The sequence below is a fragment of the Nicotiana tomentosiformis genome, chromosome 12 (genome assembly GCF_000390325.3).
Source record: "Nicotiana tomentosiformis chromosome 12, ASM39032v3, whole genome shotgun sequence".
Classification (NCBI taxonomy): Eukaryota; Viridiplantae; Streptophyta; class Magnoliopsida; order Solanales; family Solanaceae; genus Nicotiana; species Nicotiana tomentosiformis.
The window spans coordinates 130,012,687-130,034,937 of record NC_090823.1 but is presented as its reverse complement, the minus strand read 5'-3'; the positions used below and the strand labels follow the sequence as shown (position 1 = coordinate 130,034,937).

General features: G+C 35.6%; 1 protein-coding gene and 1 long non-coding RNA gene across 6 annotated transcripts; one reads left to right on the top strand and one right to left on the bottom strand.

The window, feature by feature from the left end:
* The first annotated feature begins 1,575 nt into the window (after positions 1 to 1,575).
* On the top strand, positions 1,576 to 7,268 carry LOC104117778 (uncharacterized). 5 transcript variants are annotated; one of them, XM_070192220.1, is made up of 11 exons: positions 1,576 to 2,386; positions 2,503 to 2,652; positions 2,752 to 2,907; positions 3,157 to 3,198; positions 3,370 to 3,414; positions 3,565 to 3,642; positions 4,068 to 4,112; positions 4,589 to 4,690; positions 5,321 to 5,620; positions 5,816 to 6,153; positions 6,241 to 7,268. In XM_070192220.1, the coding sequence occupies exons 1-11, from the start codon at positions 1,744 to 1,746 to the stop codon at positions 6,904 to 6,906; spliced, it is 2,565 nt and encodes an 854-aa protein (XP_070048321.1). In that variant the 5' UTR covers positions 1,576 to 1,743; the 3' UTR covers positions 6,907 to 7,268. The 5 variants fall into 5 exon arrangements, with proteins under 5 accessions (XP_070048321.1, XP_070048324.1, XP_070048322.1 ...); XM_070192221.1 differs by having other exon boundaries at positions 1,577 to 2,386; positions 3,565 to 3,600; XM_009628879.4 differs by having other exon boundaries at positions 1,578 to 2,386; positions 5,828 to 6,153.
* Positions 7,269 to 8,260: 992 nt separating this feature from the next.
* On the bottom strand, positions 8,261 to 9,225 carry LOC138903479 (uncharacterized). Its single transcript, XR_011412600.1, has 2 exons — positions 8,831 to 9,225; positions 8,261 to 8,738 (listed from the first exon to the last, which is right to left on the bottom strand). It is a non-coding gene; the product is annotated as an uncharacterized lncRNA (long non-coding RNA).
* Positions 9,226 to 22,251: the final 13,026 nt, after the last annotated feature.

Genomic DNA, 22,251 nt, shown 5'->3' with positions numbered 1-22,251 from the left:
ATTTCTACAGGAGTAGCAATTCTAGTGTACTATAAAGTCAAGAGGCAAAAGAGAGATGCTTTGGTTATAGCAGCAAGAAGGGAACAAATGACTAGAGGTCTTGCTTCAAAGAGATAGGAGATTACCCTTGAGTTTTGCATGACAAAAGTGTAAAGAAAATGAACAGGACCTAACTCATCCCCAACAAGTAGCTCGTGATGCGAGGATTGTCGGATACAAGACCTCACAGCTTCAACCAATATAGAACACTTGACAATGTTGAAGATAAAATTAAGAAAATAGAAAGTATACCATCACGATTGTCATGTGATCAGGAGGCGAGTTTGAGCCGTGGAAACAGTCTCTTGCAGAAATGCAGGGTAAGATTGCGTATATATGATAAGACCCTTGTGGTAACGCCCTTCCCCGAACTCCGCGCATAGCGAAAGCTTAGTGCACCGGATTACCTTTTTTTTTTACCGATTTTGAAATGGCCAGCCAAGAATTTGGATGAAATGAAGACCATCACGATTGTCGAAGACAACTCCTCGTATCTTCAACCAATGTAGAACACTTAATAATGTTGGAAGATAAAATTAAATAAATAGAAAGAATACCATCTTTGGCGACTTAAACATTTAGATAAGATTGTCACATAATTCAATATGATATAATAGCAAGCAGACGTCCCAGATTCAAGTCTCACCGCCACCCATTATCACAAAGAATTTTCACGTGATAAAGCGTGTGTTTAAGCCATAAGTAAACTAAAATGTACGCTCTTTAACAACTTTTAGATAAATAGCCACACAGTGTCACAAAAAAGAAGTCATGCAAGCTTTTCGTCTGCACGAGGAATCTTTCAGTGAAAAACTATAAGGCATTCTGATAATTTTCATTGTATTCAACGTACTTTTTTGCTTTTCTTCGCCAAAAGTTAATTAGACGACAAGTATTTTCGTGATTTTGTCCAACGCCTATTATCGGATTTAACTTATATACAATGACTATATGTATAAAGTTATATTATCATTTCACCTAAAATCTATTGTAAGAGGTACCCGACAATATATGAAAATTTTACATAATCATGTCTTCAAACCCGTGGTAAGAGATAACCTGTTTTACTTTCATATCACCAATTTCACCTAGAGTTTTAATTTATGTGCACGGACGGCATAAGACTTTTTTCCTACCCCATCAAGGTCAAAGTGACATACAACATGTAACGGACTATAAAAACACTTAAAGTATTTATCAACTTAGAAATAAAGTAATCATTTGTAATAATAGATAGTGTTAAAATCTGGTATATGAGATAAATTCAGCTCACTTATTATGAGCAGTTATTAGCAGACGCGGACCTATGCAATAGGTGAGGGGTCAAGCAAAAATTTCATGTATACATGTATATATTTTTAGAAAATAGTGATATATTAATAATGGTTTACCCTAATACAAAACAAATTTTGGTTGAATCAAAAAGTATATCTACGACCTTCAATTCTTGAGTCCGCCTCTAACTATTAGTAACTATTTTTTAGGTGATATGATAGAATAAAAGTTATTGTACACCACCATGAGTGTAGAAACATTAGATTCTTTAATACTTTGGGTATTAGAAAGCCATTACACATGCACCAGTATAGAGGCTTGTGAACAAATATTTCTCAAGAATATGCCCCTCCTAGCAGTATAAATTAAAGCCATTGGTGACTGGTGAGTGGCATCAAACATAATCTGCAGTTATAACAAGTAGTGAGAATGGAGCCTTTAGGTGGGCTGAGCAAAAGAGGAAAACAAGAAATTCAACCACAGATTTCGGTACTAGGAATGGAATTGGGACGACCTTCCGATGAGGAAGAAAAGGAGAAAAAAAGAATTAAAGATCAATTATTTCAAGCCTGCATGGAGAATAGGTGGACAGGAGTTAAGCAACTGTACATCAACGACAAGTTTGCCCAAGAATCCAAACTCACTAAATCTGAAGATACTGTTCTTCACTTAGCTATCTCTTCTTACCAGCCACATCGAGATGACTCTTTACAGAAAACTCATCTTGATTGTATTAAGGATATGGTAAATAAAATACCAAAGGAAAATCGATTGTGTATCTTAAAACAAAAGAACGAAAAAGGAAACACACCTCTTCACCTTGCAGCAGAACTCGGAAGTGTCTCCATAATTGCGTGTTTGGTAAACCCACAAGAACCTGAACTCATCTGGGAGATCAATTCAAAAGGGGAAACCCCTTTATTCGTTGCTGCTTATCGTGGCAGGCTAGATGCTTTTCTCTACCTAGATGAGTGTTGTCAAAATGAAAAGAGCAGAAAAGATCCAATTGTACTTTGCAGGAGGGGAGATGGGGATAACATTCTACATGCAGCCATCTCTGGCGAGTACTTTAGTAAGAGCCAAATCCCCTTTTCTTGTTAATTATCAAACATTTTGTTACATAAGTTTGCATACAATGTCTTCTTTCTTGTGGGATAGTGATATTAACAACTTAATTTCTTGTAACAGAGTTGGCTTTTCAGATAATAAAGCGCTATGAGCTACTTGTCAACCGTTTAAACTCAGAGGGCATGTCTCCTCTACACTTTCTATCTAGGATGCCTCAAGTATTCAAAAGTGGAAGCCATTTTCGGTACATAGATAGCATTATCTACTACTGTAAGTATCTATAGTCTTTTTGGTCAAAAAGTGGCATAGATAAGCCCTTTTAACAAGGATTTAAATGCACCGACACATATCGGGGTTCTTTTTGTCCAGGCATAACTGTCGAAGAGCTAAAGATAGAGAAATATAAAACTGAAGGCATAGAAGACACATATCGTAGACTCCCAGATAACTGGAAACTCCCAGATAACTACCAAACACTGGTGGACTTCTTGGAACTACTTTGGAATGGGACTGCAAATTTTCTTGGTGGGTAGATTTACCGCACATGATCAATGTCTTATATTTAATCTATATCGTACATTATACTTGTACAAAAATTGTTAGGGAGGAAATGCCAAACACTCAAATCAAAACGAGAATGGTTCACTTGCTTTTGGGGTTTCACTAAACCAATCTCCTTTTGAAAATGCACTAACAAAGTGTTTGATAGACTGTTGTTGGCACTTTCTACCTAAGAATTTTACATTACCAAGACTGATTCTCTTCTCTATCTAGATTACATTAAGGAAATCTGGAAGCAAGCAAACAAGTCTAAAGGTAAGTGATTACATAGAAACATCTTAACTCATTCATGTTGACTTAAATAATTGACCAATCACTTTTTGAAAATGAACTAACCAAATGGTTCAAGCGCCTCAGGAGAGTCCTGTTGGCATTCTGTACCTAAGAATTTTACATGGTCAGAGACTAATTCTCATTTCTATCCAGCTCTTACTGAAGAAACTAAAGTGAAGCGAGATAAGAAGTCTCCAGGTATGTGACTATGTAATAAACTTTTCAGGTTGTATGGACTTAACCAGGTTATTTAAGTGGCCATAAGGCCGAAACTATGATATATAATATTTTTTCATGAGGAAAACTCTTACTAGTGCTAACTTATTTTTCTTTTTTCTTCGCACCAAGGCAATCAAGATGATCCTGAGAATCCCCCAATTCCAGGTGAAGGCATACACATGTATACACTGCAGTTGAAACTAAATGGTACCTCCAACTATGATAACTAAATATAAAGGGCAGCCCGGTGCACTACGCTCCCGCTAAGCGCGGGGTTCGGAGAAGGGCCGGACCACAAGGGTCTATTGTACACAGTCTTACCCTACATTTGTGCAAGATGTTGTTTCCACGGCTCGAACCTGTGACCTCCTGGTCACATGGCAGCAACTTTACCAGTTATGCCAAGGCTCCCCTTCTATGATAACTAAATATAAATCATCAAAATATGTACACAAATAATCAAGAAGAAAAGGTGCATCTGATTAAGCAGGAACCTTCCAGTTTATTAACTCATTATATCAATATTAAGAAGTAGACCAATCTCTTTTGAGCATCTCATCAGGAGTACGTTGTTGCCACTTTGTACCTAAGAATTTTACACATTCAAACACTGATTCTCTTTTCTATTCCAGCAACTACTGGAGTAACCAATGTGAATCAAGACAAGAAGTCTAGAGGTATGTGATTACGTATAAACCTTTCAGGTTACGTCGACTTAACCAGGTGTTTGTCAAACAAATTGAGGAGCCGGAGTAAATCCACCAAGAATTAAAATGAACATCTATTGGAAGAATAAAAAATCTATTACTAAATGGATTACTAGATTAGTAGCACACTAATTAAAACAAGAAGAGTGTATATATGTATGTATGTGTGTGTGTGTGTTACTTCTTGAGCCTCTTCATATGGTTACACCAATAATTCTTTACATGCCATTTTTCAAAACATATTCCCTTCAACTTTTCTTTTGGGAAAGGCTTTTCGTTGCTTATTCTGTTTTAGAGTATTCTTTAGCTTCCAATAATTGAAATCAAAGCATTGAGCTAACTTATTTCCAATTTATGTGAACATTTTCTAGGTGAAGAGCAATGATAAAAAAAATCAAGAAATTCTCCAACATATTTGTGCTAATAACTAATCTCTGGAATTTCAGCTCAAGGGAAGAGAAATGGCAACTTATTTCCAGCCAACTACACCACCTTTATCAATTTCGTCAAATTACTAATGAAGATTTTGCTAATTGTAATGGGTATTGGTAAGATTTTCTTAAAACATTTCTCTTCAATCATGCATACATTTCTTAACTATTGAGTGCAGATTACAGTTGCAGATTAGAACATAAACTTCAATGAGAAAGTAAGAAAGAAAGTGGTTTGACAAATTCAAAGGCCTAGACCCCCCCCCCCCCCCCTCCCCTTTTTTTAATAACCGTAGTGTCCGGACCAGCTTACGCGCACCTCGACTAATTCCACGGGATACCTGCTACCTCCCATCAGCAACAAATATCATGTAACTCTATCCACCAGGACTTGGACAAGATGGAAAGAAATCACTTACGGTTTTTAGCCTCCGCTGGGAACTGAACCTGAGACCTCATGATTCTTCACTTCTTTGACCACTATTCTTGGGTGTAAGGCCTAGACCCTTAAAAATGATTCTTCAGCAATCCCATCCTTTTTCACATTTTAAATTTGTTCATGAAACTTTAACAAGTTTGCCTTTCCTTTTCTGTTCTTTTCTTTCCACATCATGTCATAAGGTTTCATCCTCACAAGGTAGGGGTAAGGTTTGCGTACACACTAACCTTCCTGAGACCCCACGGTGTGGGATATTACTGGGTATATTGTTGTTATTGTCATAAGGTCTCAAATCTTGTTGCATGCAGGGCTCCAAAGGACAAAGAAATTAGAGGAAAAGAAGAAGCACCATCAATGGGCAGTTAAAATTATGAAGTTGATGATTGAGAAAGAAGAAAGTTACAAATTCTATGAAAATACTGGGGAGAAGCCTGAAGATAAGGACCTCTATGATCAAGGCCTCTATAAACAAATTGGAAAACCTCCTCCAGCACCTCCTCCAACAGATATTAATTTAGAAAAAGCAGAAGAACCTAGTGACATTGCACAGATCAAGCAACCAGCAACCTCAAGCACAGATAACAAAAAGAAAGATGATATCAAATCTGGTAAAGAATCTCGTCTCTTTCTGGTCATACCTGTGTGGCACTGAAAACTTTTGTTCTGTGTCATCAAGATTCTGCAATTTTAAAAACTCAAAATCTATCATGTCAAAATGCTGTAAATTTTGTTCTAATATTCCAAGTTAGGATCAATTTTCTTTGAAGCTATATGTTCCCTAAAAGCAACTAGAGTAACTATAGTTCTAAATACAGAGTTGTCGAAGACCAAAGCGACACCCCTATTAGTGGCATCAAAGATGGGTATCGTAGAGATGGTGAAGGAGATCCTTAAAAAGTTCCCCATAGCCATTCAAGATACGGATTCTGACGAGAAGAATATCTTGCTTTTGGCTGTAGAGCATAGGCAAACAGCCGTCTATAACTGGTTAATAGGACAAAAGTATCCAGAGCGCGTGTTTTACCATGTGGACAAACAAGAAAACAATGCAGTACACTTAGCTGCATTGTTTCAGAAGCACGAGTTGTGGCGCATCCCTGGTACTGCGTTACAGTTGCAAGGCGAAAGGAAGTGGTACAAGGTAAGAGATCTCTAACAACCATCCTTTTTTATATCATTAAGGATTAAACTTACATACGTTAAAAGAATTTTACCCGTCATAATGCAGTATGTGAAGCACACTTTGCCAAAGCAATCATACGTCCGTTATAATAAAAAAGGTCAGACACCAAGAGAGATCTTCAGAGAGACGCATGCAAAGTTACTCAAAGATGGCACTGAGTGGCTTGTCACAACCTCAAATTCGTTCTCTGTCGTTGCAGCACTGATTGCTACAGTTGCATTTGCTACAGCTTCTGCAGTCCCAGGCGGAGCCGATGATTTTGGCCGTCCATACCTTGAAAGTCAACCTGCTTTTTCAGTATTTTCTATCTCATCACTTGTTTCTCTTTGCTTCTCTGTCACGGCCCTGGTGTTTTTTCTAGCTATCCTCACATCTCGATGCCAGCACAGTGATTTCGAGAAAGACTTGCCAAGAAAGTTGCTCCTAGGATTAACTTCGCTTTTTGCATCAATAACTGCTATCTTGGTCTCATTCTGCGCTGCGCATTTCTTTGTCCTCCAGGATAACTTAAGGAGAGCAGCATTTCCAATATACGGGGTGACATGCATACCTGTGGTGTTTTTTGCATTTAATCAATTCCCTCTCTATTTTGATCTCATAAGGTCATACATCCAACAGCTACCACTTCGTAGCTATAAGGTGTTTTATAACGAGTCCTCAGGCGCAAGTAGCTCAGATCAGACGAAAGAAGGTAAAGAGAAGGATGATTGAAACAGGTAGAGATTATGACAAGAGGTGAGCGTTTACTTTAGTTTTCCAAATAAGACTGGGTTGTTGTGTTCCAAAAAATGTGGAATTCCAGGAAAGGTTTCCCTTCGCTGAGAGGAGGCGAGGTGGAGATATCATTTTTCTGTGTTTCCTGAATAAACTTGTACTCTCTAACTAAGAGTTACATGGTTTCATATACGTTGTTTCTGTACTAAAGCTAGTTAAAAATGTTTTTTGATCCCTTAATTTATATGAACTTGAGGGAATCTTTGGGAACTCACCATGTCTAGATAGCGCAAAAAATGTATGTTCCTGTTTGTAATCCTTATTCGGAAGAAGAAAAGGCTCAGCTTTTCAAGGTTCAATTTTCATTCACTTATGAGTAAATCCAAATTAAAAGATTACTCTTAGGCTACCTCGCTCAAACTTTAACCAAATATGGATAAGAAATCAATGTTCTTCTTCAGTAAACTTTAGAACCCAAGCAGATTCAACTAAGAAAAAGGAGAGGACAAGATATTCAGCAGACCTAATAAAGACACAGGAGTTTAAATAGCAAAAGGAATGTTGCAACAACTAGCCTATGCAAAAATAGAAGCGGAACATGCTAAGAGCGACTAATCTGCCAAGCTGGTGTGGTTCCTCAAAAGTATTACTCTTTAACCAGATTCTTTTAAATTGTGGTTTTTGTCTCATAATATGTTAACCACTGCTAACAGATCGTTGAACCTGTGGTATAGTCGATGAATAAAGCATATGGAACAATAGAACACACATACACACACATCATATATGTGTGTGTATATATATATGTATATATATATCAGTGTTGTCAAAGGCGCGCTTAAGCCCTGAAGCGAGGCTCAAAACACGTTGAGCGCTTCGCCTCGCTTTGTGGGCGCTTTAGTATCACATCAAATCTCTAAGGCATAGTTTTCCTTGCCAATGAGTGTAATCCTAAAAAGGCGACCTTAAACAATTGATATTTCACTTTATCGTGAATTGTTTTTCAATTTCTTTTTCCATATATTTGTTATTCATGCTTATAATGATTAGTCTTGGACTACATGCATATTTTTACTTTTTTCTCTCGTTGCGCCTTTTTTAATTAAAGCTCACGCTTTATTTGCGCTTTGCACTTAAAGCCCCAACGGACTTTAGAGCTTTTTTTGCGTTTTTCGCCTTTAATAACACTGATATATATATATATATATATATATATATATATATATATATATATATATAAGAGAGAGAGAGAGAGAGAGAGAGAGAGAGGATGCATTTTTCCTACTCAAGCAGTAACTTGGGCCATTTGTGATATGGCTATGTTTTGGAGACGAATTATTAGGTAAAGTACTTATTCAACATGTCCACTAATATATTATTAGAAAGAAAACATAAAACTTTTTGTACAAGTAGCTAACATTCAATGCCTTACTATCTAATGATCCACAAAAGATGGAAGAAACAGCAGAGGTTTAACAACAGGGACCTTACATCTGAACACTGGGTAGAGGTCAATAAATAGCAGAGTGATAAGTTGTTACCAGCAGTGAAAAGATAACAATTGTTGTGCCTTCTTACTCATAATCTTCCATATTATCCAATAGAGGATCAATCCCAGTTTGTCCTCAGCGGTTGCACATTAATACCGTCAGCTGCATGCTTTAAAGAGGTCATTTGCCCAGCAAAACTTGTTCTCAAATAACTGCACAACATCTCTTCAGAAAACAATATGGGGCATTAATTGGATTGTCTTCCTCGGATAGGAGCAACTGTGATGGAAGATCCAAGGCACAGTATTAGGAACTCCAAGCTCAGAACCATTTGAACCCCTGTATTTTGTTTATCGGTAAATTCACAGTTCAAAGTTTTATGATGTCACAAGGGGAAAAATTATAGTAATCGTCATGTAGATTTACCATACCTCAAGAGCTTTGTTGCATTCCTACAGAAACACTTCGAGAACGCCTTTTCTTTGACATGCCCTGAAACACAACTTTCATACCATTACTTCTTTGCTCAAGGAACAGATGATGCAAGAACAGCATGGTGATTACACTTAAAATTTGAAAAAGAACAGCATAGATAAGGTCAAAAAACAACTCTCAAGGTACTATGTAAACTAAAGAAAAAACAAGCAATTTGTCCTGAGCACCAAACTTTTGGAAGTACCATTCAAATTCCACAAAGATGAACAGATCAACTTTCTTTCTTTTTTTCTTTTTGTAGGGCCTAAATTGTAGGATGACAGCACTAAATGAGTGCTTATCTCGCGTCATCAAGACACCATCAACAAACAAGGTCAATTTTTAGAATAGGTGGAAGAAATGGACGCAGAAAAGCAATTTGGAGTGATCATAGGTGGACAATCAAGTGGTCAACACAAAATAACCACAAAGCCAGGCCCAAGAAAATGTCAAGCAGAGGCCACAAATAAACAATCACACGATGACTTGTTGACATTCATTTATAAATAACAATTCCGCGACAATACAAGACAATATTAATTAAAAGAAATATGTATAAACTTATTAATAATGACATGAACATCATAAACATGAGGTTCTTTATCCAAGGTCAAATTACATGGACATTTTAATCCCTGATATCCATCCGTCTCATGATACTTCAAACACTTGTCTTTTCCAGAAACATTAATACAAGCTCTTTCACAGGTTTCTGTATCTGGATTTTCTTTTAGCACTTCCCCTCCAAGCGAAATGGCATGATCAGGAAGCTTCTGGTTTACATCAGAGGTGTTAACCATAAGCACCATCTCTTTCTCCTGAAATTCTTGGCTGCTATAAGAATGCTCTCTTAGGTCAACTTGCTTTTGGGAGCTGGCATCTTTATTCTGTTTTTGTATTGGTGCCTTTCCCCCCAAAGCAGTATAACTTTTATTATCAACAGAAATTACCTCCACGGAATTCCTGTTTTCTGCCTCAAACGATGTACTAATCTGATGAAGCATAAGAACTGGATCCTCAGTAGGATCGGATGAAGCATCAGCACGTCTTAGAGCATCCGCTAAAATCCCACTATCAACTGTTGATTCCTCATTTCCAAGATAAGACATCTGCCTATACACTTCAAGTTCCTTCTCCAAAAAGTGTTTCTCCCTCTCTGTCCGCACCAGGATCTCCGTTAGAACGTTCATTTCCTCTTCAATTAATCTCTGGTATTGCCGGGCGTCCATTTCAATAGATGCCTTCTCCTCTTGTAGACGTAAGATCATAGCCATAGCCTCATGTGATTTCTTTCCTTCTCAAGCTCAAGGGAAAGAGCAGCTCGAGCATCTTGTTCGTATTCTAAGGCTCGTTCCAAAAGTCTTAATCTCTTTTTCTCATCGAAGTTGGAACCGAGTTCGCCATTATATCTCAGTTCTTCAACGGATGCAAAGTTCTTTCGGATGTGCTCAACTTTGAGAAGATGGTATAGAATTGGAACGAGGAGAGTCAAATATTTGAAACAAGTTAGGGGAGTAAAATACCTATACTCTTTTTCCGCACTCTTTTTCCGCCTTACTAACGTTTTCGTACCGGGTTTTCTTATAAATTTTTTAGCGAGACAATTAGCTATGCTTCATACTAAATATGTTTACTCTTTTTTTTTCACTAGAATTTTTTTCTCACGGGTTTTTTTCCTAGTAAAGTTTTAATGAGGCACATTGTTATAAATATATTAAATTATTGATGTTTATTTAGTAGTCCGTTGTAAATAAGTTTCATGAAAAAGCTTATCCATATGAGATTCCGCCGTAATTATGTTTATCCATTTAGTACTCTATTGAAAATAAGATTCCTGAAGAAGCTTATCATTTTGATACCCCGTTATGGATAAACATTACTCTGGTAGAAGATTATCTATATCTGGTACAGTAGCAGCTTACAAGCAACTTACAGAGCAGCTTGTAGTAGCAGTTTGTAGTAGTAGCTTGCAGCAGTAACTTACACAACAACTTTCTTTTTTCTATAAATAGAGGAGATTTCAGTTCATTATGTAAATCAGTTTAAAGTTGAATAATGAAAGGCTTACGGAAAGGCTTACGTGAAAGGCTTGAAATACATCTAATGGATGTGGTTACAGCTTATCTGTACGGGTCACTTGATAATGAAATTTACATGAAAATCTCTAAATGATTTAAAATGCCTAAAGCATATTCAAAATCTCGGAAAATGTACTCAATCAGATTACAAAGAACTTTGTACGATTTAAAGTAATCTGGGCGCATATGGTATAATCGCCTGAGTGAATATTTGCTGAAAGAGGGTTACATAAATGATGTTATATGTCCATGTATTTTTATAAAGAAAATGACTTCAGAATTTGTTATTACCCGAATTGTATATTTTGCAAGTGTTGATTATGGAAGACGATGAATAGTAACTTGGAGGCAATGGACAATTGATGTAGTATTATTAACGACTTCGAATGGGTATTAAAACATAAGAATGAAGTTGAATGGTCTAGCATGTAAAACTATTTGGCGATTTGAGTTGTTGGAGGCTTGTAGCCAACTTATGAGCCATATATGGAGGTTGATCAATATCTTAGATCATATATTGATGTAATAAGGATATCTAATTATAGATATCGACTTGTTGGTGATGTTGAGCATTTTAATCAACATTGGAATGATGGAGGAGGATTGAAAGCTTGTGAATGTTAATAAAGCAAAAGCGAGGTAAGTTGATTAAAACTTACTCTTCTTGGGGAACTTTCTCTAAAAGCATGTTTCAAGTTAATACTTAAGTTGTTTGCAAATGTGCTTTCGTGCTTGTGGGGACAAACAAGTACGGATGTCTCCATGTATTAAAATATTATGTTGCATATGTAGTGTCATGCTGTTTTATAAAAAAATTATTTGAAATCTTGTTGGCAAAATGACACTCTAGGTAAATGTTATAAGTTTTTATCAAAACTTACGTATTTACAAGAGTATACATATTTGAGTACTAAAGATAAGTTTTCGTGAAAAGTATTTCTTTTGGAAATTGACGAACAGAATGGCACTTGTGGTATCTTTTAAATATTGATGTTAAATTTTTAAAGGCTTTAGTATGAAAAAGATTATTTATTTAAATTTTATTCAAGTGATTTAGATTTTCTATAAATTCAATAATTTGATATAAATAGATCCTTTGAGGCTACTATGCTATGAATTTATTTTTGAAGTATCAAATATTTTGGGAGTTACTTGTGTTCGCCAAGATTGGCTTCAAATATATCTTGTTCGTTGTCATGAAACTATACGTGCTGATGTAGGCGTAGATTGTCACTTTGTGGTATAGACTATGACAGAGTATTCTCCCTCGAGAGAGTACTATTTTGTGCTATTATTAGCATGTCTGAGTCGATTTGTACGGCACTACGATGAGACGACCTGAGCAAGTAGGGTATATGATAATTGCCGCTAGGTACATAACATAGTTGACCTTCTTATGTCGGTGATGGTATAGTACTCCCAGTGAAAGGTAAGGATGATTTTCTTATGTTTAGGCCCAAGGAGCTAAAACAGATTTCGATGACTTAAAGCAAATAGAATGATTTTATATGATTTTATCCAAAATCTTGGATTGATGTAAATGCTTTAAAAGTTTATATTGTGGGTTATATTTTACTTGATTATTATTTAAAATAACAAGGGTCATGAATTGATAAAATATCTTATTATTTTTTTATCAAATATTGGTGCATTATTTTTATAAAGTTTGTCCCAAGAACTTAAGTTAGAGAGAGTCTATGACACTTATTGAGTACCGTTCTGGTGTACTCAACCCTTAGTGGGCCCCCTCTAGGACCCTACTTACTTTACATGTTTCAAGATGATGTACGATACGTGCCATGCGGTCAGGTTTGGATGACTCTCTTTCCTAGGTATTATGAAGCACCACTTTTATTGTGTGGTAGCTATCATGTTCGTTCTTATTTTATTTTGTTGGAATTACTCCAACCGTTGGTTTTATTCTTTAATATAGAGGCTCCATAAATAGTTGTGAAAGGTTATAGTAACGGGGTTGTACACGACATATATGAAAGTATATTTATTATACTTAGTCTCATTGTTATTATCATGAAATACGTCATGTGTGATTTTGAATTAGAAAAGATTTTTATCATTTAATTTGAAAATGTGTATGATTTTCAAGGAGCTTCCGCAATTAAATTGGTTTTCATGCATATAATTTGGGTGCATCACATGGTTTGGTTCGCTCGGATCGTGTAGTGTGCCGGGTGCCGGTCACGTAATTTTGGGTCGTGACAAACTTGGTATCAGAGCACTAGGTTCTAAGTCGAGTCCTAGGAAGTCTATGGAGTCGTGTCAAGTAGAGTCCCTCTTATCGGTCTGTTGCCGGCCACACTTATATCGGGGAGGCTACAATGACATATAAGGTGTTTCACTTTCTGCATACTCCAGATCATGCGTTTGTGTCTGAAGTGAGAGTACGTATTCTCGATCTTATTAATTACCTGTTGTGTGAGATATAGAAGTGATGAGAATAAAGCTCAAGGTTCAAGTAATAATACAAGATGTTTAGGCTAATTAGCCAAGAAGTGTCAGATGTTTTCAAAATGGAAGGATAAGTTGAGAATAAATTGGGATTGATACAGTCAACACGTATGACTTTGGTGAATAAGAATTATCAGTCGAATACTGAGAGATCATGGAAGAAAATAAGGTGATGATGTCAGCTAGTATTGTCAGGATGGTGTCCTGACTTAAAAAGAATTTTACTAAAGGATGCGAATAAAGTCATCTATGTTAGACCCTAGATTTAAGTTCAGGATTTTTGGTCAAGATGTTGGAGCGACTGTTTACTATGGTAATCACCACTAACAAGTTTAACAAAGGTACAAAAAAAGAATATTGTAAATGAAGATGTTGCATCTTAAATTATCATGACAAGATATAGAGAGGTGATATGGATCTAATTGATAAGTGAATGAGAATTAGTCAAGTTTGTGGTAAACATAATATGACTCATAAGAAGTATGGCATAGTTAAGACAGTGTCAATAATGACCAAAGACACCTTCCCCAAAAAAAATAGGGACTTCTTGATCATCTGAAAAGGGAATATTATAAGACGAGAGAGATGACCCTTAATTGTACTTGACACCGGATTTTCCCTAAGCATGATAGGTTATCGTCATGATGGTGTCATATGTAATTGAGGTGGCACACAAAAAATAAAGTGTCATGTGTAAGTACGAGTTGAGGATAAACGAAGCATGCCATATGTAAAAGATGGGCATGACAAACTTGAGTTACTCCAGCTATACAAATAAAAGTCAATCTTTAATTATGCATACCAAGGTATGCGAGGATAAAGTATGTAAACTTAATTGGGTAAGCGTAAAAATAGTAAGGCATGAGATACACAAAAGGCGTAATCTTGGAGGTTATAAGAAACAATATAGGTTATTAGAGAAGGGGAAAAAATGATGTGGAATGATAATCTTGAGTTTTTTTTTTCTAGTCAAGGTATGTCTTATTTTATTCTGTTGAAATGATAAAAAATTGAGAATTTCCAAGAATGATCTCAAACCAACTCTACATGTACCCAATATTGAAATGGCTCATGGGCTAAGTTAAAGTTGTTGGAAATTTATACATATAAGGTGTACGATGTAAGGCTCAAAACAAAGATTGAAAATGGTTATGGTACGGATTTGGAGATTGAGAAGTACAAGAATTCTAAGACTACATATTTATCATATGAAACGTGTTGATGTAAATATATGGTAGTAGCTATGGCTAAAAGAGTTCGCATTATGATAAAGACATGAGGTGATAAGGCCCTACAAGCATGACATCTTTATCATAAGTATTAGCCTACTAGGTGGGATACCATCAAAATAAAGTTTTATGAAAGGACTTAATAGCAAGGGATATAATTTCAGAGATATATACTACGGAATCTCATATATATATATATATATATATATATATATGCGACTTGAGAACATGATGTTGGCATAAAGATAGAATGTGTAATTCTTACATGTAGCATTGTGAATATGGTATATGTTGTGAAAAGTTATATAATGATATATGGATTTAGCCTAAGGGAGTCACACTTATTCAACATATTTAAGCATGAGATGAGAGGCGCAAGGTATTTGTACTTGCTAGAATTGTATTAGAGCATGGATTGAAGGGTGAAATATTAGAAGAGATTTCAACGGTAGAATTAACATGAAAGAGTGAAGTGTTAACTATAAAGATGCCGTAAGGGCAGAAAATAATGGCCCTTAGCAATATATGTTGCAGCTAGTAGTGACGTGATACTTGGATACGAAAATGAACAAAGAAAGTTCCTACGAGTATAACCAATATATCATATTTTCTGAATAATGAGCATATCGGTATAATGATGAAACAAAAGACAATGTATGATGAAAGATTGAAGCGGTAAAATAGAGATTTTTAATTGGGGGATAAATAGCCCGTAAAAGCAGGTGAGCATGTAAATGGCCCAAAAAAATTTGTCCGAAATTTCAGTTAACTCTTTAAGTGGTAGGTAAGAGTTTCAAATTTCATTTGCTCCTAAGTAGAGGAGCGTCTGAGTAAGCAGATGTCACCTTTAAAGTGATGGTTTATTAAAAAAAGGAGAAAAGGTTATAGTTATTAAAAACAAGGCGAATGAGGTATTATCACTAACCTTTTATGATCAGGAGGGTACAATTTTTATGAAGTGCTTGTACGACAATTACAAACTAAATATTAGCAATAGTTACGATGTTCTGCATCAAGGATGTTGAAAGTTATGTCTGATAGTCAAGGATTTAATAGGCAACTTGAATGTATTCCTACAACTTGGGGACATGTGCGATTTGAATTAAATTCAAGTATTGTGAAGAACGAGGGAGTACTTATACGTGTAATTGTATGGAATAAGAGAGTCCTTTTAATATGTGCATACTTTGCACGGAATAAAATAGAAAGGGTTAATGCAATGCATATTCTTAAATGAGAAGATACTTCTATACAAAAATAAAGTATGTCAGTAAAAAGCACGGGTTCAAAGAAGAGCACTAATATTAAAAGGGTGCAAGTACCATCGTGGTAACCATGACTCTTGACTGTTGAAATTTTAAGGGCTACGATAGCATGTCTACGGTGCGCATGAAAATAAAAGCAATCTCAAAATTTTTGGTAGAAAAATATCACAAGATACTCAATGGTGTCAAGGAATTGGTAAAAGTTAAAGAAATAAAACTAGAACGCGGATGTCCGCGAGTAGGTGGCAAACTAGTGTCATGAACTCAAATGAAGTGAATTGAATTACTTTTAGAGCAAACTTGTTGGTATCAAATTATGGATCTAACATGAGCTCTAAAGGAATGAGCGAAAGTGGGGGTATAAAATTATCATATGATAGAGAAATTTAAAACAAATATCTTATTAATCTTTGGAAGGAATAAAAAAACATTCTAAAATATTTTTGATGATTAGCGAATATTAAAAGTTTTAAGCTGGAAGACTTTTCCTGGAAACAGGATTCATAAAGGACAACATACTAATTTGAAAGTATTCGTTATAAGGAAATTTTGAGACTACGAGTCGTAATGAACAAGTTTTACAGATACCAAGTGGGCAATATAACTTCGATCTCATAAACTATGAGATATTGCCTTGAGCAAGCTAAGAAATTAAGGGGGCATGAAAATAAGTTATTGTTCATTAAGGAAATCCAATCACAGAGAGATTTTTGATTTATTTGAAGATACTTTTCAGGTACAACTTGACGTATGCATGACTAAAAAAAATGCAGGCATGTATAATAGTGATATGGGAGCTATGTATAGTAGAAATTATTGATATTGAATGGAATTTATATATGTTACAAGTTAAAAGTTTTAAAGATTTACATTTGATGCATTTATGGTATATGTACGGCCGAGTGGGGTCAAGATGGTATATTATATTGTGTATTGTTGATTGTTGAGCGATATTGTTATTGGTTCCCGTGTGGGGTTTCTGGACAGATTAAAGTTTTTGGATAGTCCTAGTTATAGGGGACGCTCTGCCGAAATTTATAAGAATTTGTAAAAGATAGCCAAATTTTTAGGGCCATAAGTAAGTTGAAATTTTGGAAAGAAAGTATAAGACTCATGTAGTCATAAGTGCCTATGCATAATGGTTGGAGGTAAAAGAATGGTAACTCTATTCTTAGAAGTGACTTGAAAAACATTCGAAGACGAATGTTCTTAAGTGGGGGAGAATGTAGCACACCGGAAAGTTTTGAAGTACTTAAGCGCTATTAAGAAAGTTGATATGCGCTAATTATATTATTTTGTGTGCAGACGAGGGCTATTAATATGATGGATATCAATTGGATATGATAATAAGTGTACGAGACATATTATAAGTGATTTGGGGTCTAAGGATAGCCCTAAATTCAAGTCAAATCGAAAATTACATGATAGACTAAAATTCCAAATGAGTACGCACAAGACCAAACTTTGGACGAGCGTATATATATATATATATATATATATATATATATATATATAAAGTATTTATGTGATATACAACCTATCAAATGAAATATCCTCGATCCTAGTTTCTAATGCTTCAAACCGTTTGTCATTTGTACATTCCTACAAGAAGTTATGACCAAATTACCAAAAGCTGGCGGAGGAGTCTGCGGATGCGAAGCATCCGAGGCCGCGTCCGAAAGAAAGGCTGGCAGTGAAGTGTTGCCATAGCGTCTAGGTCTGCATTCGAACTTCAAAGAGGAGTGAAGTGGGGATGCGAATCATCCGAGGCCGCATCCAAAATCCAGAAATCTGGGCCTATAAATACAAAGTCGGGGGAGGGGAGTATTTTGAGTATTTGGGGGTTAGGGTTCTTGAGGTGAAGGGGCGATTTTGACCTCAAATCAAATCCAATCAACTAGGGTAAGTTGTTAATAATGTTTTGGGTTGATTCTTACTTAATATACATGAGTTCTAACATCATTCTTGCATCCAAATGCTAGATTTCATCATCAAATCCTCAAGAACACTAAAATCATCAAAGTTGTGATTTTTCAAGAGATATGTACTAGAGGTAATTCCAATGCCTCACACTCATTTATTATGAGTAGTTAGAAGTATTTGAAGCATTTGTTACAAGTTTTAAATGGTTGAAATATTGGATTATAAAACTCTAGTTCATGGCATGAATAGTACTTTTGAGAAAATAAGGGAGAAGATGAATGGTAGTTTTGGCGATGAAATTTATGAATACAATGAACCTATGAAATTATTTGTTAGCAAAATATGGAAGTGATCAACTAAGTAATCACCCGAATTATATATTTTGCAAGTGTTGATTGTGGAAGACGATGAATAGTAACTTGGCGGCAATGGACAATTGATGTAGTAGCATTAATGATTTCGAATGGGTATTAAAACATAAGAATGAAGTTGAATGGTCTAGCATGTAAAACTATTTGGCAATTTGAGTTGTTGGAGGCTTGTAGCCAACTTATGAGCCATATATGGAGGTTGATCAATATCTTAGATCATATTTTGATGTAACAAGGATATCTAATTATAGATATCGACTTGTTGGTAATGTTGAGCATTTTAATCAACATTGGAATGATGGAAGAGGATTGAAAGCTTGTGAATGTTAATAAAGCAAAAGCGAGGTAAGTTGATTAAAACTTACTCTTCTTGAGTGACTTTCTCTAAAAGCATGTTTCGAGTTAATACTTAAGTTGTTTGCAAATGTGCTTTTGTACTTGTGGGGACAAACAAGTACGAATGTCTCCATGTATTAAAATATTATGTTGCATATGTAGTGTCATGATGTTTTATAAAAAAAATTATTTGAAATCTTGTTGGCAAAATGACACTCAAGGTAAATGTTATAAGTTTTTTTTATCAAAACTTACGTATTTACAAGAGTACATATTTGAGTGCTAAAGATAAGTTTTCGTGGAAAGTATTTCTTTTGGAAATTGACGAACAAAATGGCACTTGTGGTATCTTTTAAATATTGATGTTAAATTGCTAAAGGCTTTAGCATGAAAAGGGTTATTTATTTAAATTTTATTCTAATGATTTAGATTTTCTATAAATGCAATAATTTGATAAAAATAGATCCTTTGAGGCTACTATGCTATGAATTTATTTTTGAAGTATCAAATATTTTGGGAGTTACTTGTGCTCACCAAGATTGGCTTCGAATATATCTTGTTCGTTGTCATGAAACTACACGTGCTGGTGTAGGTGTAGATAGACCCTTTGTGGTATAGACTACGATAGAGTGCTCTCCTCGAGAGAGTACTATTTTGTGCTATTATTAGCATGTCTGAGTTGATTCGTACGACACTACGATAAGACGATCTAAGCAAGTAGGGTATATGATAATTGTCGCTAGGTACATAACCTAGTTGACATTCTTATGTCGGTGATGGTATAGTACTCCTAGTGAAAGGTAAGGATGATTTTCTTATGTTTAGGCCTAAGGAGCCAAAAGAGATTTCGATGACTTAAAGCGAATGGAATGATTTTGTATGATTTTATCCAAACTCTTGGATTGAGGTAAATGCTTTAAAAGTTTATATTGTGGGTTATATTTCACTTGGTTGTTATTTAAAATAACAAGGGTCGTGAATTGATAAAATATCTTATCATTTTATATCAAATATTGGTGCCTTGTTTTTATAAAGTTTGTCCCAAGAACTTAAGTTAGAAAGAGTCTATGACACTTATTGAGTATCGTTGTGGTGTACACAGCCTTTTGGGGGGGGAGGGGGGGACCTCCAGGACCCTGCTTACTTTAGTGGTTTCAGGATTATGTACGATACGTGGCATGCGGTCATGCTCGGATGACTCTCTTTCCGAGGTATTATGAAGCATCACTTTTTATTTTGTGGTAGCTATCATGTTCGTTCTTATTTTATTTTGTCGGAATTACTACAATCGTTGGTTCTATTCTTTGATATACATACTCCATAGATAATTGTGAAATATTGTAGTAACGGGATTGTACACGACATACATGAAAGTATATTTATTTTACTTAGTGTCATTGTTATTATCATATGATTTTGAATTGGAAAATATTTTTATCATTTAATTTGAAAATGTATATGATTTTCAAGGTGCTTCCGCAATTAAATTGGTTTTCATGCATATGATTTAGGTGCATCACATGGTTTGGTTTGCTCGGGTTGGGTAGTGTGCCGGGTTTCGGTCACGTGGTTTTGGGTCGTGACACAATTGGTGCACTAATGTATCTTGCTAATGCTACAAGGCCTAACATAGCATTTTACTAGGAAGATATAGTTCTTCTCCTACACGGAGACATTGAAACGGGATTAAGCATATATTGCGATATTTAAAGGGAACTCTAGATATGGATTTGTTTTATGCTAACAAAGATAGTGTAGATCTTGTTGGTTATGCATATAGAGATTATTTATCTGATCCTCATAAAGTTAGATCTCAAGCCAGGTACGTATTTATATGTGGAGGTATCGTTATATCATGGCGCTCCACAAAGTAATCTATTGTTGCTACTTCTTCAAATCATGCTGAGATAATAACTATTCATGAAGCATGTAGGGAATGCGAATGGTTGAGATCAATAATTCATTTTATTCGAGAAAAATGTGATTTGGAATGTGAGAAAAGACCTACAATTTCATATGAAAACAATGCTACATGCATAGCCCAATTCAAGGGAGGATTTATAAAAGGAGATAGAGCGAAACACATTTCACCAAAATTATTCTACACACACGATCTTCAGAAAAATGGTGACATGTATATGCAACAAATCCTTTCAAGTGACAATCCGGCATATTTATTCAGTAAATCTATAACGACCCAAACCGACGGGTCGCGACACCCGGTGCCTTACTCAACCGAGTACCAACGTTACATATCCTTATTATCGTACTGTCATTGGCAAATGGGCCAAACGAGCCGTCATGGGCTAACCAGAATAAACATAAGGGAATACTCAATATAAGACGACCCAACCTGATATAAAAACTTATACATTTGACATACGGGCCTATAAGGCCACAATGAACACTCGTATATTGAACATAGGCCGACAAGGCCATACAACCTTTCATATACATGACATCTGTCTACAAGCCTTTAAGAATACATAATTGTCATAAAGGTCAGGACTGAGCCTCTCCATACCAATCAATACATATCTTAATCATACTGACCAAATAGCAACTCCGAAGTAAATGAAGTGCAGCAAAACCTTTCGCTGAGCTGATAGCCTACTTGGAGAACTCTCGACCTATCTATCGGGACCTGCGGGCATGAAACACATTGTCCCCAAGCAAAAGGGACGTTAGTACAAATAATCTACCGTGTATGTAAAGAATGAAATTCATTAATTAATAGTCTTAAGAGAAACATGGAGTAAGAGACTCAATATGTAAGTCTGAACAACTCTGTGAATCATTAATATTTACAATATCATGCATATGTGTATAAATGTCATACCATGCTTAGGTATATGTTATAACATCATCAAGCCTCTGAGGGCATCCCATTATATCATCTCGGCCACTGTGGGCAAATCATCAATGTATACCAGCTAATCAGGTGGTGGTGTGTATATAACGTCGTAACCTTTTCCCATATCCCATATACATATAATATACGCATATATAACGTCATCTGGTCATGGGTCAATTTCATGTATAAATGAATGAAATGCATAAAAATATGTTAATAAGAAGAGACCCATGATAAACTTTATCAACTACATATTATTCTGAGACCCATGAACAGAAGATATAATAATATGTCACATGGGGAATCAAGAACATAGACACCCCTAGTACTTCTATGAATAGAGTCATTTATGAAAGTTGTGCATTTGCTCATTTTGCTTGTATTATTTGGATAATGCCAAAAAGAAAGAAGGGATAGCCTTAACATACATGAGTCAATTCTCTTGACAATCCCTTTAACACACGTTAATTGCGACAAAACACGTGACGACAAGTTCAGAGTAGGGAAATATCGGTATGATATTCTTGAGAAAGATTGTACCGTACTCCCCTATAATTGCAAAATCTCACATTTTGAAAAGTTGAAGATGCTATGAAATCTCACGTTGAATTCTTGAAGATCCATATTTTGGCATTTGACATATGCTTAAAGTAGAGATGCCCTCATGTTGAATTCTTGAAGATCCATATTTTAGCATTTGATATATGTTTAAAGTACAGATGCCCTCATGTTACATATGATTTCTCTTTGTTAGAGATGTCTTTTGTTCAAATTGATGTGGGCCCCACCTTATGTGGTGGCTTAACCACATATCCTTAATCTTGCCACGTAATTCCTATGACTTAAGAGTCATATA

Bases quoted from the DNA above. Each gene is read 5' to 3' on its own strand.
- LOC104117778 (XM_070192220.1), top strand. From the start codon at position 1,744: ATGGAGCCTTTAGGTGGGCTGAGCAAAAGAGGAAAACAAGAAATTCAA. The intron at 4,113-4,588 runs GTATGTGATTAC...CTGGAATTTCAG, and splicing joins TCAAGACAAGAAGTCTAGAG to CTCAAGGGAAGAGAAATGGC. The intron at 5,621-5,815 runs GTAAAGAATCTC...GAGTAACTATAG, and splicing joins GAAAGATGATATCAAATCTG to TTCTAAATACAGAGTTGTCG.